Source organism: Caretta caretta, chromosome 3 (assembly GCF_965140235.1).
Source record: "Caretta caretta isolate rCarCar2 chromosome 3, rCarCar1.hap1, whole genome shotgun sequence".
Classification (NCBI taxonomy): Eukaryota; Metazoa; Chordata; order Testudines; family Cheloniidae; genus Caretta; species Caretta caretta.
The window spans coordinates 40,978,013-40,996,135 of record NC_134208.1 but is presented as its reverse complement, the minus strand read 5'-3'; the positions used below and the strand labels follow the sequence as shown (position 1 = coordinate 40,996,135).

Sequence of the window (18,123 nt, the reverse complement as noted above, 5' to 3'; positions counted from 1 at the left end):
AACCAACATCACAATCATTTGACAGGTAAGTATCTTCACTAATGCACGCGCCTTCTCCTGACCTCCTACAAATCACTCTTCACAAAGCTTGCCAGAGATTGTCGATGTCACATCTACCATTAGAGATTGCCAGAAACAAAGGTAATAATGTTGATTTATAAACTTTGTTAGAAGATAGAACAGTAACACGTATGTTGCAATTAAGGTCTTTATGTATTGGCAGCTGAAGTTTTTTTTGTTTTTGTTTTTTTGCCAGCCTTCTGCGCAAATGGCCTGCCTCTTGTCATAAAATTCTCAAATGGGTCCATGGGTAGATCTAATTGAGCATCACTGGCATAAAAGATACTTTTTACTTTACAGGCTCATGGATTCCAAGGCCAGAATGAATGATTGTGACCTCCTGTATAGCACAGGCCACTTAACTTCCTCAAAATAATGGTTAAAGTATATCTTTCAGACAAACATCCAATCTTGATTTAAAAATTTACAGTGATGGTGAATCCACCATAACCCTGGTAAACTGTTCCAAGGGCTAATTATTCTCACTTAAAAAAATCACACCTTCTTTCCAGTCTGAATTTGTCCAGTTTCAACGTCCAGCCATTAGCCAGATGGCTTGCTCTTCAGCACTGCAAAACATCTCTTTTCCCAGGGGCTAAGCCTGTTACCCCTCAAGCATTCTCTCCCAACCCAGGGAGCAGTCTAACCCACATCTCCTGAATGACAGTAGAGGAAGCAGCTATGCCATTGGCCTGGCAATTGCCCTGTTAGTTTGATAAGACTTTGTAAAAAGCTATCTTGTTCTTGGTAAATCTCCGCTTTCAGCCCTTTGGGTAAGTCTACATGGGGATAAAAAACTCGCAGTATGACTGCCAGGGCTGGCCTGAGTCAGCTGACTTGGGGCTCGGGCTGCAGGGCTAAAAATTGCTTTGTAGATGTTCAGACTTGGGCTGGAGACCAAGCTCTGGGACCCTGCAACCCCAGCCTGAGCCTGAATATCTACACAGCAATTTTCAGCTCCAGAGCCTCAGCCCTGCAAGTCCGAGTCAACTGACCCGGGGGAGCTGTGGATTTTTTGTTCCTGTATAGATGTACCGTCTGAGACTCCTAGCTGGCTGCTAGTTCACTGCAGAAACTTGGAAAGCTGCTAATGAAGTGTGCAGCTGGACTTCTACTGTCAGGAGGATGAAAAAAAGCAAAGATTAATAAAAAGAGCAAATACAAGATTAACATAATTTTTCTGCAGCTAATTATTCTTCCCATCTCCTCAACTGAAATTATTCCGTCAGCACCACACTCTACAGAAGCCATGTCTAAAATAAATACAGAACATATTTTTAAAAAAATAAGTTTTAAACTTAACAATTTAAACAGGGATGGATCAGCTACATGCAGCAAAGGGTGACAGTGAAATAGTGTATTAATTAATATAGCATGGAAGCAGGATTAAATTTGTCCCCTGCATGATCCTTCACAAGACTATACAAAGACAAGCTTCCTGTCTGCATGCCTACCAAGCAGTATTTCATGAGAAGGATGCTATATCTAAACTCACCATAACTGCCACCACCCTGCGAGCATGGGGTGCTGGCCACTGTCAGAGGCAGATGATTGCAGAACAGATCCAGTACAACAAATTCTATATTTCTTTTTTGTTCTTATGTTATACTTGGGCTATAAAGGGTTAAGCTTCAGCAGGAAGTTCAAATGTTTTAAATGACACCATGCAATGTCATACTTCCTGTTCACTCCAATGGACTCACTCACACACATAGACAGGAGAGTCTCTCCTGAATACAGAATACTGAGTACAGCCAGGCTAAATTATAGCAGTATCAATACTGTGCTTATTTCTTGTTGTTAGCCAAATACATAATTTGTCCTAAATACCTGTCAGATTCATAAATTAAATATCACAACACATACCATATATATCCAATGCATATGGAGGATCTATTGCTATAGTAAAGTCTGTTATTTAGAGAAGCAGTAGGCAAAATATACACAACACATTGTCATTTTTATTGTTACCTGACCTAGCTCATTTTCACTTCACTCTTCATATTTACAAAGGTAAGTTTCTCTTGAGGTGCTTCAAAAGCATAATGGAAAACTCTAGCACCACATGATTATTCATCTGCATGACTGTTGCCAATAAGATCAGAAATTCTATAACTTGAGGTTAAATGCTTTTCTACCAGCAAACAGTGGACTGAATGGAAAAAGTTGGTGTTTTACTTCCTAAAGTCCATATTTTGATGTAGGATCCCAGATTATATATCAGGCAGCCCCCTTGCAAACCTAACCACAAAGCAAAAAATGTTGAATTTTTCCACTCCTGACCAAAGGAAGTCAAAACAATTTCCAAGACAAATATGAGCATTGGCACTATTCCAAGAAGGAACAAACATGAAATAGGACAGATATTTGAATCCGCTTCTGTCTCCAACACAGAAGGCTTTATTATATTATATTTTACTTAAATGCAGTAAATTATACTGGTAAGTCTTTCACACAACGTTATAGCAGTAGGATTTGCACTATTCTAGTGTTTGCTTTGTGTATCATGATACTATTAAAAGAAAATGCATCTGTCAGATGAGAGACTAAGGGACAGATTTTTAAAGGGATTTAAAGGTATGCTATCTTTTGAAAAAGCCACTATCGGAACCTACCTGCATCTTTAGCCACCTAAATACTTAAAAAACCTCTTCCTTAGGGCTTGTCTACATTTAAAATGTCAGTGCAGTTTTTTTTTTGAGTCAAAGACATTAGTGCTCTTGTAGAGCTCAATTCTGAACCATTTTATGTACCGGAACAAGGGAGTAAGGAGTATAAGTACCTACTTACTTCTCTGTACAAGCTACCTGATCACTGTGGACAAGCCAATCAATGCAGCTGAGCTGGTGCATCAGGGGACATAACCTGAATCTGGTATTGGGCAAGTTGATAACCAGGAATCAGAAAGTGGCTCTCAGTCACAATCTTGTTCATGGTCTGGTCCTGAAACAGTTCACATACGTGCTGCCCTTGGCTCAGGGCTTGTGGCAAAGCCACAAATAAGCCTTTAATCATTTTCTACAATGCTAAAATGAACCTGATCCTGCTACAATTGAAATCAGCAGCAAATCTGCCATTGATTTCCGTCATTTGTAGTATACTGCATTAGTACTGTTCTTTGTTTTTAATATTTTGGTTTTGTACAGTATATTTGCAAAACATGGCAAAATCGATAGACTTTTCACAATGACCTACTGATAAGCTCCTGCGTTATGAATACCGTGGATTATAAAAAGCTGCCCTTTATAACATATATCTTATTTAAACGTGTAATTTTTGATTTCTATGAAGAGAACAGAACGTCCTTTACGTTGCATAAATAAATAGCACACTACACTCTTAGAACTGTCTTCTGAAGCAAGATTTTAGATTCCATGTTGCTTTTATGACATTGGTTATTGTTGGTACTGTGAACATTATTTTTCCTCCAATCTGCTAACTAAATTCTTTTATTTAATGAAGCCAAACAGATGATAATTTAGTTGAGGTTTTTTATTATTACTATTATTATTATAAAAGTGTGCATCACTAAGGTACTGCATATATGGTAATATCTACAGCACAGTTGGTGGATAAAGGTCAAATTGTCAACCAGCCTCAGCCTCAGTTTCTTTGCTTGGTGCATTTCTCACAGAATTCCGAAGCTATGTGGAATGTCCATTAATGGAAGTTGCAGAACTGGAGCGATGCTACCGCTTTGAACATTTACCGCTCCAAAATACTCAAATGTGTAGTGTTGTAATGGTACATTTTTAAAAAAAGACAAAAATAAAAACCTACTAGAAGCACAAGGCTGGCTCCATTATGTAAATACACATCCAGACAATTATAATATGTAAAATCATTGAATATCAGGGTTGGAAGGGACCTCAGGAGGTCATCTAGCCCAGCCCCTTGCTCAAAGCAGGACCAACCCCCAATTTTTGCCCCAGATCCCTAAATGGCTCCCTCAAGGATTGAACTCACAACCCTGGGTTTAGCAGGCCAAGGCTCAAACCACTGAGCTATGTACATTACTTATTTGACAGACCACCCATTATGGATGCTCAGAAAAACACGTTATACTGTTTTTTAAATGAGTGTGATACAATATACTTGATACATGGGAAAGTTGCAATATGGAAAGAATCATGTTATAACTAAAAGTTATAGATGACACAAATGTAGTATTGCTGTATTTTTTGCTGTGTGTATTTATCTATTTATATATTAAATATATATATTTCATGAAACCCGTTTGTTGTAATCACATCAAAACATCATAAAAAAATGACCTGAGTCATTGTGGCTTTTAGTAAGATATGTGACAAAGTTTGGTGAAGCTTACTTTGGGTGATCTCCAAGTGGTCTCTGTCCAATGGATTTTAATAATGACTCTGGTCGAACTGCTACCTTTGGTGATGTTTTAGGGCTAGTGTCAGAATCTCCGCTTTCCTCATCTCCCATGGCTTTAATATAACTCCCACTTCTCATTCTCCTGCAGGGGATCTCCTCGTCTTTACCGCCAACAGGGTACCCTCCCCATTCATCTTGAGGCACCTGGTACCAAACACAAAATATGCAGGAATCTCATCATATTTTAAGAGACAGCCGTAGATATTCCACACTTCAAGACATAGTAATTTAGGTTTGACTCTTCAGGCACAATGACACTGGGTAAAATTTTCAAAAGTTCCTAAGTGACATAAGAGCCTAAGTCACACTTTTGAAAGTGGCTTATGTGCATAGGAGCCTAAAACTCATCGAGAGTCAAGCACTTCTGAATACTTTACCCATTATCCTCATATTGGGATTCTGTAGCCTTTCAGACATACCATCGCTAATGAAATATAAAAAAACTGCATTTAAACAACATTAAGATGTAGTTCTGTCACAACCTGATGGAATTCAGAGAGATGACTACTGTTGTTCATGATTCAGACTCTTATGAAACAAGCGTAATGGCAGGAGTTTTCTACAGTAATTTTTGTAAAGAACGATAAATAAATAATTCAGAGAAGGCTGTAGTATAATCTCATTCTATACCAGCAAAACAGGCAATTAATTATTAATACATACATTTTAGGCAGTTTTTGAAATGCTCATTATGTTTAGTTACTAGACAATCCATCACTCCTCACTAGCTTTATACATCAGGAGATCTAGGTTCAAATTCTGACTTAGGAAACAAGTGAAAATGAGTTTGATGGCTACATGCTCATAACTGTCTGCATCACAAATCTTCCAAGTAATTCAGCATGAGATGAAGTCTCTACCCAACATAAACTCAGAATTGGAAGCAGTGCTGTTTCAAGCTATGATATAGGCATGCAGAAACTCACATGGTTAAAATTAAGGGCATACATCGGTGCTTTGCTAGATCTGGGCCATAGATCTCAGCACCTTGGAAGATCAAGCCCTTTATCAGCATAATGCCTTCACATATTATATAGAACCATTAAAATATATATATATATATATAGATACCCTATAAAGCTGGAGGACTGCGAGGTAAGAATCTATAGTGGAGATTCTGAAAAGTCAGAAGGTCTAGTCAAGTCTGTCAAACTAAATATATTTGGGGCTGATCCAAAGTCCATTCAGCTCAATAGAAAGGCTCCCATTGACTTCAACAGGCCTTGCATCAGATCCATGGAGAGTGACACTAACTTATTCTCTAAGCTCCTCACTCTCCAAAATGCACTCATACCCCAAATGTAGGTGAGCAGGTCTTGTGCTGTGGACCCCATCCAAAGAGGGTCAAGGGGGAAATGAAAAAAGAGGAGGAACAAGGGGAGGGGGAGAGAGAGAGACAGAGAGTGAGTGGGAGGGAGACGCTGAACCAAAGACAGAGAGAGAGACACACACACTCTAAACACTAACGGTAACACTTGATAGGGAGAGCAAGCGCAAATCAGAAAAGAAAAACAGCTTGAAAAGAGAAATTGTATTAGAGAAAAATATACTCTGAAGTATTTTAAAAGAAGAAAAAACATAGGGAAAACACCGGCAGGAGAGAGGAAAGAAAAGATGCAACAAGAAGGAAGAATAACAAATAAACAAAAAAGTTGCCATCTGAAGCACAGGAACAAATCTTAAAGTTAGCCAGATTTGGATTTTGGAAGGAGGTGATGGGAAGCTAAGAGAAGAGGGTGATTATTTCTCCCCAAGCTTGAGATCTCTAGATACAATAAATCACCCACATTTTCCTTTTAAAACTAAACACATATGGAAGTTCTCTGTGGGGAAGGATTTTCAAGGTTTGCTGAGAACTCAAGAATATCTGCGAGCAGTGTTAGGGTAACAGATGGAAATCTTTAACATTTTGAAAAATCAATACTTTTTCTTAAACTTTATTACAACACATCTGGCAATTCTCTTGACTGCCAAAGACTGAACGATATATTGCTAAAGAATTAGATCAGTAAATTCATTATGATGAAATACTTGATACCAAACAAACTTATTTATACCTTTTGTTTTGTTGCTTGTGTTCTGATGCCGGCATGGCTACGAACAAGGTTCAAGTAACTGAAAAGCATTCTGGTTACTGGCATAGAAGTGGGTTCCTATGTGCTTTATTTCATTTCTCAATTTCCAACATTAAGGATGAATTGCAGCCTCTGGTCTAAACACACTTTTCCAAATGTCCATAACTTATTGTAACAACTTGATTTTGCTCTGAGATTTTCACTGCTTTGTCTCAACTCTAAGATGATTTTTTAAAAAAAAAAAAGTGTGAGAAAAATCAGGTCAGTTGTTTTTGAGTTATTCAAGTAACAAAAAGCCTACTTTCCCCATATGCTCCAATCTGAAATTCTGTACTTCTGTAACTCAAAAATGGCTGAAAGCTAAACATGTTAAAAACAAGTTTATATTTTGAGATTCTTATTTGCAACTCAAGCTCAACTCAAGCCTTGTTTGTAAAGTTATGACTGTTTAAAGTTTGCAATTTCATCCTAACAGCAGTTCTAGCTAGAAAGCTGGTAAACAGCTTTTCCAGGACAAGTTTTCCACCATGGACACATTAATCACATCCTGTTTGGGCTGATTAGATTTGTATGGCTAAGTGACCTGATACAGGTAAAGTTGGTTTTGCAGCTAAGTTCACAAGGACACTGGAATCAGGAAAAGCCCTCCACCGAATTATTCTTGCATGTAATATAACAGAGAGAACACAGGTACACCCAAAACCACTCTGCCCCTTTTACATTAAGAGCCCTTACTGGCTAACAAAAGACCCCTGTGACTGAAAGAAGGTGATTGGTAGTCCAGTCCTCAAAAAGGAAAAAAACCTTCTGGAAGATCCAGAAGAGAGAAAAGGCCACTAACCCCATAGCAAATGGTAACTGTGAGTGGGATTTTCCGGATCCTGGGTAGAAGGAGGGATGTTGCATAGTGGCTCAATGGAAACATGTTTTAGTGGGGTACACATTTCTTCACATGGGACAAGATCCAAGCCCCAGAGAAGATAATTGGAGTCTTTCCATTGACTTCAAAGGACCCTGCATCAGCCCCTGTGAACTTCTTCCTACAAGATTTGAAAAACATGGCAATACTAAAGCTCAGCTTCAGTATGAGCAGGTTAAAGATTCACTTCGGCTCTTTGTACAGTCATTATACTGTAGGTTAAACACCTGCATTTTTTTTTTAAATTCAGCCCATCTCAGATGCCAACATTTTCCTGAACCACAGCACAGCATGAACATAGTTCTCCTTTTTTATTATTTTGAAACACTAACAAAAATCTGTTACAGATCGTGTAGGGGGTATTAAATGTATGCATTCCAAAACGTTAAAGTGGTTTTACAGCTTGCAAAAATGCCTTTTACAATAGTTATCAGCCCCTGAAATTCCCATCTGCAGAGTTTGCAACTGCTAATTGGGAATAATTACCCTAATTACCTACTTGCATATAGTGATGAGTGCTGATATTTATAATTTCAAACGAGCCTTCTTCCTGTTCTAGATGTTCCCATAAAAACTTGTATTTGAAGTTTTTATCCACAAAGCAATAGGACTGCATATTACCATATGCATTTTCCTTCAAAAGAACAATAAGCTGATAAGGTCAAGATCTTTTCATTTAATTTGTCATTTGCTGCTGATTTGGTTATAACAATTATGGACAATGATGAGTTTTCTTTAACAAATTCTGTGCTCTTGTGGTGTGAGGAAGAGAAGGGAGTGCAGGAGTTAGGGAATCTCTTCATTCTTGTGTTCCTGTTCCACTGTGGGATCTTAGGCTAATCACTTAGGGTCAGATTTTCCAAAGAGCCCAACCCCAGCATTTGAGATCAGATTTTCACATCAGGCTCAGCTTCCATTTAGGTATGTAGCTAATTTCCTGAGTTTCAGAAGTGTTCCATAGTGCTGGACTCATACAAATCAGGCTGCTTATTTTGGTGTTTAAACAGGAGCTGATGGCTTTTGAAAATCTGGCCTCAGTTGTGGGTTCTGAGCTCCTTTGGAAATCTGACTGAAATCTTTGTTGATCCAAGGTTAAAATGAGCATTACCTACCTCACAGAAACACTGTGATGTTTAATTATCATGTAAATGTAAAATGCTTTGAAATTTTCAGATGAATGGGGCTATATAAGTTAAAATTATCATCAAAATCTTACTTTATTAAGATAAATCTAAAATCTTATCATCATACACAATCTATACATGAAATTAGGCTAGAAATATAAGAACAAGAGTTGAAGCTGTAGCCAAGGATAAAAGTATCAGGTATATTTAGGATATAGAGATGAAATTAATGTTGTAACACAAGACCCATAGTCCCCAGGCTTGTAAAATATTTAGTTTAGCCAAATTAGACTTTAGGAGTTAGGATAAATTACCATAAGTAAGTCAGTAGTAAACCTGCTGAGCTTCTGTTTATGTTTGTGATATGCTGATGTTTTGAAAATAACTGCTGAGTTTGAAAATAACTGCTGTACTATACCTACAAGAGATCTGTAGACACCACAAGATGAGGTAGGTAGAGTGAAATGTTGGAGACTTCCTTAATTGCCTGTTCCTATGGTGACAACATGACATAAATGTTAATGAGTATTAGTGGGGTGTGGAAGTTCAAATAAGGAAAAGGGGTTAAAACCTTTATAAATATGTATGAACCCCACTCAGCGTCAGCATAAGACATTATAAAGGCTGTATCACAGTCTGTGTGTCTTGGGGTGGGAGACTCTAGGATGGCAACCACTGGTGGTGATGATGATGGTGACTGTGAGGACTAACACTTCAGGTTTTTCCACAAGGGATGATGTAAGTAATGCAAACATTGTACATTTTGTACTGGCCTCTCTACTTTACCAGATTGCAGTACGTATTGTTTTGATGGCTAAAAATTATAATCATTATAGAAAGAGCACTATGTAGTCTCTGCTGGGCACCATGGGGTTCCCCCTTCTATTGATAACCACTCTACTGTAGTCAATCTTGGGGGCTAAACTCTCACAGATTACAGTAGAGGTAAACCCTCACTTTGGGATGGGTAATTGGTTAAACAAAGTAACTCATTACTATAGATAAGGCTACACATGCAATTCTTGTTTTCATTTAAAACTTTCTAAGCCTGATCAAGAAGATGCCCCAACAAAAAGGAGAGGGCAAGAACTAAAATTTAGATGATAGATTCCTTTCCTCACCCCCAATCTAAGATTTCTTCAAGAGTACCCAGCATGTCATTGTATATAGCTATAGATGGGCAGATAAATGGAAAAAGGCTAATGTAGTGCCAATCTTTAAAAAAGGGAAGAAGGAGAATCCTGGGAACTACAGGCCAGTCAGCCTCACCTCAGTCCCCGGAAAAATCATGGAGCAGGTCCTCAAAGAATCAATCCTGAAGCACTTACATGAGAGGAAAGTGATCAGGAACAGTCAGCATGGATTCACCAAGGGAAGGTCATGCCTGACTAATCTAATCGCCTTTTATGATGAGATTACTGGTTCTGTGGATGAAGGGAAAGCAGTGGATGTATTGTTTCTTGACTTTAGCAAAGCTTTTGACACTGTCTCCCACAGTATTCTTGTCAGCAAGTTAAAGAAGTACGGGCTGGATGAATGCACTATAAGGTGGGTTGAAAGTTGGCTAGATTGTCGGGCTCAACGGGTAGTGATCAATGGCTCCATGTCTAGTTGGCAGCCGGTGTCAAGTGGAGTGCCCCAGGGGTCAGTCCTGGGGCCGGTTTTGTTCAATATCTTCATAAATGATCTGGAGGATGGTGTGGATTGCACTCTCAGCAAATCTGCAGATGATACTAAACTGGGAGGAGTGGTAGATATGCTGGAGGGGAGGGATAGGATACAGAGGACCTAGACAAATTGGAGGATTGGGCCAAAAGAAATCTGATGAGGTTCAATAAGGATAAGTGCAGGGTCCTGCACTTAGGACGTAAGAACCCAATGCACAGCTACAGACTAGGGACCGAATGGCTAGGCAGCAGTTCTGCGGAAAAGGACCTAGGGGTGACAGTGGACGAGAAGCTGGATATGAGTCAGCAGTGTGCCCTTGTTGCCAAGAAGGCCAATGGCATTTTGGGATGTAGAAGTAGGGGCATAGCGAGCAGATCAAGGGACGTGATCGTCCCCCTCTATTCGACATTGGTGAGGCCTCATCTGGAGTACTGTGTCCAGTTTTGGGCCCCACACTTCAAGAAGGATGTGGATAAATTGGAGAGAGTCCAGCGAAGGGCAACAAAAATGATTAGGGGTCTGGAACACATGACTTATGAGGAGAGGCTGAGGGAACTGGGATTGTTTAGTCTGCGGAAGAGAAGAATGAGCGGGGATTTGATAGCTGCTTTCATCTACCTGAGAGGTGGTTCCAGAGAGGATGGTTCTAGACTATTCTCAGTGGTGGAAGAGGACAGGACAAGGAGTAATGGTCTCAAGTTGCAGTGGGGGAGGTTTAGGTTGGATATTAGGAAAAACTTTTTCACTAGGAGGGTGGTGAAACACTGGAATGCGTTGCCTAGGGAGGTGGTGGAATCTCCTTCCTTAGAAGTTTTTAAGGTCAGGCTTGACAAAGCCCTGGCTGGGATGATTTAATTGGGGATGGGTCCTGCTTTTGAGCAGGGGGTTGGACTAGATGACCTCCTGAGGTCCCTTCCAACCCTGATATTCTATGATTCTATGATACTATGAAATGGATGCACTAGAAACTACTTCTAGATGTGTAGAAAATGTCTCTGCAGCCATGAAGAAAACTTCCCAAGATGATAGAGGAACCATTCAACTAGAGTGCTAGCTTTTTTGAAAGACCCACATGCTTCTTCAGAGGGTCCCTATAGGTGAGGGTAAGCAATTCTTCCTAGCATAACCATCCACTACAGAATCTACATTAAGGCTAGTGCCCACACTCTGATTTTGTCATGAGTATAACATGTATAATTTGGAGGAAAAAGTGTATATATTAAAGTAGATATTGATGCTTGCCTGAATGTTTACTAGTTTTTGGTCTGCTGTGTGGGAAGCATGAACACTGATGAGCTTATTCTCTTGAGAGTTAATAGGAAGAACCCAGCATTCCTATGAAGAAGGCTTAGGAGAACCTTAGAGGTTTGCACAGAGCTAGCAGTTTCTCCATGGAAAACTGCCAGGACTAGTCTGGAACTTATTTGCTAGTCCTTGCTCTTGTTTTGCTCTTTGATTTCTCCATTTTGTTTTCTCAGAGAACCCACTTTGGAGGCCTATCCAATCAGAAGAAACTAAACTAGAGAAAATTCTGGAACAAGAGGGAGCTCAGTCATGCTGTTTTTTTGGAAGATACCTGAATCGCTGTTCAGAAAATTGAAAAGGACAAAAATACTACCCTGGTCTAAATGTTTTCTTCCTGGGGTGGTGGTGATGGCTCTATAAAACCCAAACTGAGTAGACTATTCCTGGAATTATATGTGAAAGGACAAGAAGAATACTGTGAGCCTGACTGATAGTTACACTGAGACTTGGATTCTTAATAGCTTCTCTCTCTGTTGGTTGCTTTTTTTCCTGAAGCTTCTCCTTTGCTTTGTGACTTTTCTCTGAATATAGAGGGCTATGCTTTTTGTTTTCTCCTCAAGCAGCACCTGTTCAATAAGCATCTAAAGACAATATTCTATTGCTGCATTTTAAAAAGAAAATAAAAATAAGAGATTCATTAGGTATTGACTGTTTTCCTTGATTTACTGTGTTCTTAGAGGGTAAATGCCACAATGTCATGCTTGGCATTGTGGCAAGCTCCTGTTGGCATATGAAATATTTGCAGCAAAATTTGAAATGGTACAATTGAAAGTCTTTTCACCTTAGATTGTGGATTTGAGAATTTGGTCCCAGTTTTGAAGGAAATATTTTTTTCCTGAGAAGACACAAAACCCTGTGAGTAAATGTTTTTTGAACCAGTTACTGGGCCAAAAAAAAAAAAAAAAAAAAGGGAGAGAAATTCTATGAAAAATATGTATGCAATTTTCCATAAACATAAAAACGCAAATAACTTTATTGTCACAAATTCTAGAATCAGATGTCTCTAACCCCATACAAATTTGACTGGCTCTATCTCCTCCAGCCCTATTGACTATGACTCTCAAGATTTTGGAAGTAGGGAGGAGTTATAGGATGAATCTGTACCTATAAAGAAGGCCTTGTTTCCTTAAATACATAACCTTTTATCTCCTCAACACCATTTTCAGTGCACATATCTTTCTCAATGCACGTTATTTAGTTATTCTGATTTTTTTTAAAGTGCTGATTCATTGCTCTACGTACATGTATTATATAATTAAAAACATTCAAAATGCTTTATAAAATGTACCAGGAATTCCTCCTCAACATCAATGAAAGCCACCCCCTCCATTCCCTTCAAATTTCATAAGCCGCCCCCATCCCTGAACATGTGGGAGAACAGAGAGATCTTGCAGCATGCCCTGAAGGTCAACTGACACTGTCAAACAAGTGGGTAGTTAATTTCAGAGCTGAGGACCCCTTGCTGGGAATGTCCTACCAACAACTCTCCCATTTAAACCAGGAGGACATCATCGTGAGAACCTCACCTGATATAATCTGTCATGGTATCACATGCAGAAGGAGGTGGTCAGATAGATCCCAAACCATTTAGGGCTTTTATAGGTCAAAATCACACCTTCAATTGCACCTGGAAATGACCTGGAAGCCAATGCAGATCACAAAGCACAAGCGTAATATGCTGTGTGTGAGACACTTCATGAAGAAAGTCAGCCGATACATTCTGTATTAGCTGCCATTACCAAACTTTTTTTTCAAGAGTAGCTCCAAGCAGAGCACAACTGCAGGAACTGAAATTTGAGGTGAAGAAGACATGGGTCCCATGTATTCAGGGATTCTGTATCCACAGAATATCCACTTGCTACAGAACTGTGCTCCAAAATCTCAGCTTAAACTGAAAGACATGAATCTAGTATAAATATATGAAGTGTCACCTGCCTTACTCTTCAGAGAGCCTTGAAGCAAAAGCTCAAAGAGGTGTGAAATGCCCCAGTCAGGGCCCCATAGTCTCTGTGATTCCATGGCAAAGGACTCCATAGCCAGAGATGAAGAATGGTTTAGTGGCTAAGGTACTAGCATGAGACTCTGGAGATCTGGGTTTGCGTCCCTGCTTTTCCACAGACTTCTTGTGTGACCTTGTCCAAGTCTCTTTGTGCCTCAGGTCCCCATCTGTAAAACAGGGACAACAGAACTTCCCTACCTCACAGGAGTGTTGGGAGGATAAATACATTCTAGATGGTGAAGTGCTCAGATACATACCATGGTAATGGGGCCACACTGTGGCACAGATAAATAGAGGGACTTTTCCAAGTTGCCACAGAATCCAGCCTTTCTGATATGGTAGTTGCTATTTTGTTGTAGCCACACACCCAGCCTTCTGTTTCCCTATCCTTACCAGGACCTGCCTGTAGATGCACCTTGTTCTCCAGCTTTCCCCAAAAGCTGAGTTAATTGAATTACAGAGCAAGTTATAGGGAGCAAAGAAACAGGGCGTAGGGAGCTAGAGCTGGAGTCCAGCTTGTAACCAGGGGGATCTGGAAATGTAGGCTAGCCAGCTGGGCTGCCTGGATGATGGGACAAGGCCCAGAGGACTAGGAAGATGACCAAATGAACCTGACCACAAACTTCCCTGGCACATATGGGAGGAAAAAGGCTTTGAATGATTCCGGGACCTTTGTCTGGAGTGTGGAGCCAGGCTACCTAGAGGATATAATGGAAACAAAAAAAAAATCCTCATCCATTCACTATAAAAAGAATCACTGTAAGAATACTCAGATGAATTTTGCATCCATTAGTATTTTAAACCAGGAGCCATAGTTGTGCATCTTTATATGAAGATATAAATAAAGGTGTTTATATGAGGAGGTGGGAATGAAGGGTATTTCATAGTGACAGACAAAATTACATTGCTCTGGAATTTAAGGGTGGTGGTTGTGTAATTTGTTTTCATTGTGCCACAGAAGTAGATGGAGCTCTGGGCATATCTTTTTTGCTACAAGTCTTCTCAGGCAAGAAAGGCTGAGTAAAAGCTGACTCTTTTGGAATTATTGGTAACTAACCCCTTCTGAGAAGCTACATCATTCTACCTTTGCATTTCTCCAGTCACTCTACCTCACCTAAGGGTAATCATGCGTCTTCCCTCTCTGTGGCCACAAAAGGCCCTGCCTGAAGTACAAGTGGTGTCGTTCTGATGTACAGAGGAAAGAAATCCCACATGCTGGATTCAAGCCCTCTGCAGACGACAGAGCCAAGACTATGGGGCTCCCTCTGCATCTTCCACAGATGGGTTTGGTGTGTGAGAAGGGTGAGTTGGAAGATCAATCACTGACCATTATTTCAAATAGTGAGGACACAGCACAGCCTACAGTAGTAGTCAAGGAGAAGCTCTGCTGTTGCTCTGGAGTCTGGGGAGAAGAGAAAAGCCTTTATTTCCTGCTGCCCTGGAAATCCGCACACCAACTCTGGCTATTCAGACTTGATGGGAGGCAAGAGGATTTGGCCCATAAGGAGCAAGTGACATCCAGGGCATTATTTCTAGATAACCTAGCTGGCCTAATGTACCCTTGCTGCATGAACCAAAAAGTGTAGCCCACTTTTTAAAAATATTCACTTTCAGGACTCCAAAAATCTTAGCTGTTAAACAACTGTAAAATCTACAAGAGTGCATCAGTTTATAATCACTGAGGTACATGCAGAAGGTTGTTGATTGTAGGAGTTGTAACAGAAAGCCTATTTTGTGATTGAGTAAAGTAATAATAGAAAAAGAGAAGTTCTCTGACTGCATTTCCGGGCACCAACACTTACTGCACAGCAAACTCGGGTGTAAATCTGCATTGCTGCAGCATGCTGTGCTCTTACTGTTGGGGTGAACCCTGCTACTGTGCACTAGACGTTCCGTAGAGCACATTGACTTACTGCTGTTTCAAGCCACCTATTTATTCCAAGCAAGACACATTTTTCCTCCATGGGCTTTTCCCTCAGTCATTATGTGGGCATCACTGAAATGATAGCTCAAATGTCTTTTAAAACCCCTCTTTTTAAAAGGGCTATATAGAAATGCACATATATTTTATCTCTCATCTACTCTTCTCATCCTAACAAATGAGTTTTATGGTTCTGATCAGCTGACTCAAAACTCCATTGGCAATTATTTAGCCGCCAGAGAAAAGTCAGTATTTTTGTTACTTTGCAGCTGTTAGGAGACATTTTACTGTCTATACAATTCTAAAGGGGGGTATATTTATTCCCTTACTTGAAGTAACAGGGACCATGAATACATTGCCACTAAGATATTTAAGCACATAAGCAACTAACTTCAAAAACATCCTTTAAAGATGGGACTATAAGATGACCCAGAAAGGGTGGTAAAATCGTGACCATTTGGGGTCAGAGTCCATTCTTTAAAAGATGTTTTTAAAGTGAGTGCTGTGACCTCCATGACCGAAAACTGCACTATCTGATCAGCTCAGTCCTAGGCAGCCAAGGGGAGTGTGTGGTTATCTAGCCTCAGTGGCAGTAATCTGAGCAAGCACCCCCAGTACATGTGTGAATTGGTCCAGGGCTCTAGAATATCAAGTTACTTGTGGCTGCAGGCTTCTTGGGCCCCTGCGGGTAGCCCTGGACAAATGTGGCAAAGACCAACTTTCAGCCTACCTCTCTGTTTAATGTTGAACCTTATTTTGACAACAAAAACACGCTGGAAATATAAAGGAGAATCATTCTTAATAAAATATTGGTAGGAATACAGCCTCTCTCCCATCCTGGTGACACCACTTGTGCAATAATGTCAACTTGCACTGGCTGTTAGAAGGATATGAAACTATGAATATTTTTGTTACTTTGTTTGGAAAACCAGCTACGGCACATCTGCAGCAGTATTTTAATCAGAAATGGTAAGTGGCTTCTTAGCACTTAGAGGCAGCACGCTATCATGTCATTAATCACTGTAATTACTGGAGATGCTCAGTGGTTTTAGTCATAACCTTGACCAATGGTGGAGTCCATATAATTATTTCACTTTTCTCTTGCAAAGAGCAGCACTTCAGCCTTGGCCATGTAGAGACCTCTGCATCCCTGGAAACTGGGAAGAAGGAGTGTCATTTTAGTGTAAAGTCCCTAGATCTTTAAAGCCATTCAGGGAGCAAGTACAGAATTGTACAGAGATATATAATGGATACTGGGAACATTATGAAATGAATGCATATGAGTAGTTCATTGTAACACACATTAGGAGTAATTTATACTCAATAGTTATTCAGCACTGGAAGTAGTTGTGTATAGTTGGAATATACGGTTTCATGTGACAAAATCTGGAGCTTGTAATCTGCCTTCGTGACAGTGTAGTGCATATAGAGTTGGGTTAGGATGAATTCCACCCTCCCAGCCATGAGACAGCACACAGCTGTGGCACAGACCTTCTGAGACTGTAACTCTACCGTATTGAAGCAACAGTGGCCTCAGCGGGGTTCCAAAACTAGGACCTGTGTAAGTGACAATTCAGTGGTCCCCTCCGCTGGCCCCTCCTCAGCGCTCTTCTCCACATCGGCGTACCTAAATCCAGAGTGCAGCCCAACTGACACTGGCTCTGTTTTTTCAAGATAACATGAAACGGAAGGAGAGATAAACACAGTGTTTTCCTTTCATGCTACAGAGTCCACTGCTGCTATTATTACCTGCATGCTAGCAATGTCAATGCAGATAATGGATGACGCTAGCACTTCAATGCATCAGGAAGGCAGAAGGGGGCGGTAGCCATTTTTAGCACAACATGCTAGTTTCTTTTTTAAGTGCTGACTCATTCGCTGTACCATTGATGTGTTTACCTCGATTTTATGCTGCTGCTTCAAATACTGTTGAATGGCTGAGGACGGAATATCAATCAATGGCACATAACGCTACGCTCCCAAACTGTACTGATTGTTAGTTGTTCATTTTTGCCTGAAGTACTTTCCTTTTCTCTTCCAGCTGTGCTCAGAGATATTTGAATACTGGAAACTGTAAAATCCTTTTAAGTTTATAATTTTACTATTGATACTTAGTTCACTTCCAGCTTTCTCCCTGAAAATCCTTGTCACACCTAGGGATTCATGTCAAACAGTAAAATAAATCAAATAATAGGCTTCAGCTTCAAATGTGTTGTACCTAATTAGCCAAAGAATCCAATAATTGAAGATTATAGACATTTCCTTGCTCCCAACATCTTCCTACATAAAGGGATAAATTCTTTGGGGAGCAGCAGCAACCACTATAGTTAAAGCTGCACAAGAGTTTCCATTCTAACCCTCTGTTTTCAGTTATTCATATTTTTTCAAAATTGTCATCTTTCACACTGAAATTTTCCTGGCTTGGTCACTCCCCAAAGATGAAAATCTGAGTACACACAGTTCAGCTGTTTCTCGGCAAGAGGAAGAGTAAGGATGAGACAGTGATTAGGGGGTAGCCTGGGACTTGGGACACCTAGATTTAAGCGCCAGACCTCAGGCTCTGCCACAGAGTTCCTAAGTGACCTCAGGCAAGTCACTGGTCTCTCTGCGCCCCAGATCATCACCTGTAATGGGGGGCAGTAGCATTTCCCTACCTC

The 18,123-nt window shown here is 40.1% G+C and overlaps 1 protein-coding gene across 8 annotated transcripts in view; it reads right to left on the bottom strand.

Annotated features, from left to right (window-relative positions):
• The window catches only part of DLGAP2 (DLG associated protein 2), a 701,029-nt gene that overhangs the window by 81,318 nt on the left and 601,588 nt on the right, over positions 1 to 18,123 (bottom strand). For all 8 annotated transcript variants that reach the window (XM_048845341.2, XM_048845340.2, XM_048845342.2 and 5 more), the window contains one exon: positions 4,388 to 4,599. In XM_048845341.2, coding sequence (XP_048701298.1) covers positions 4,388 to 4,599 — 212 coding nt within the window. The remainder of the gene's footprint in view (positions 1 to 4,387; positions 4,600 to 18,123) is intronic.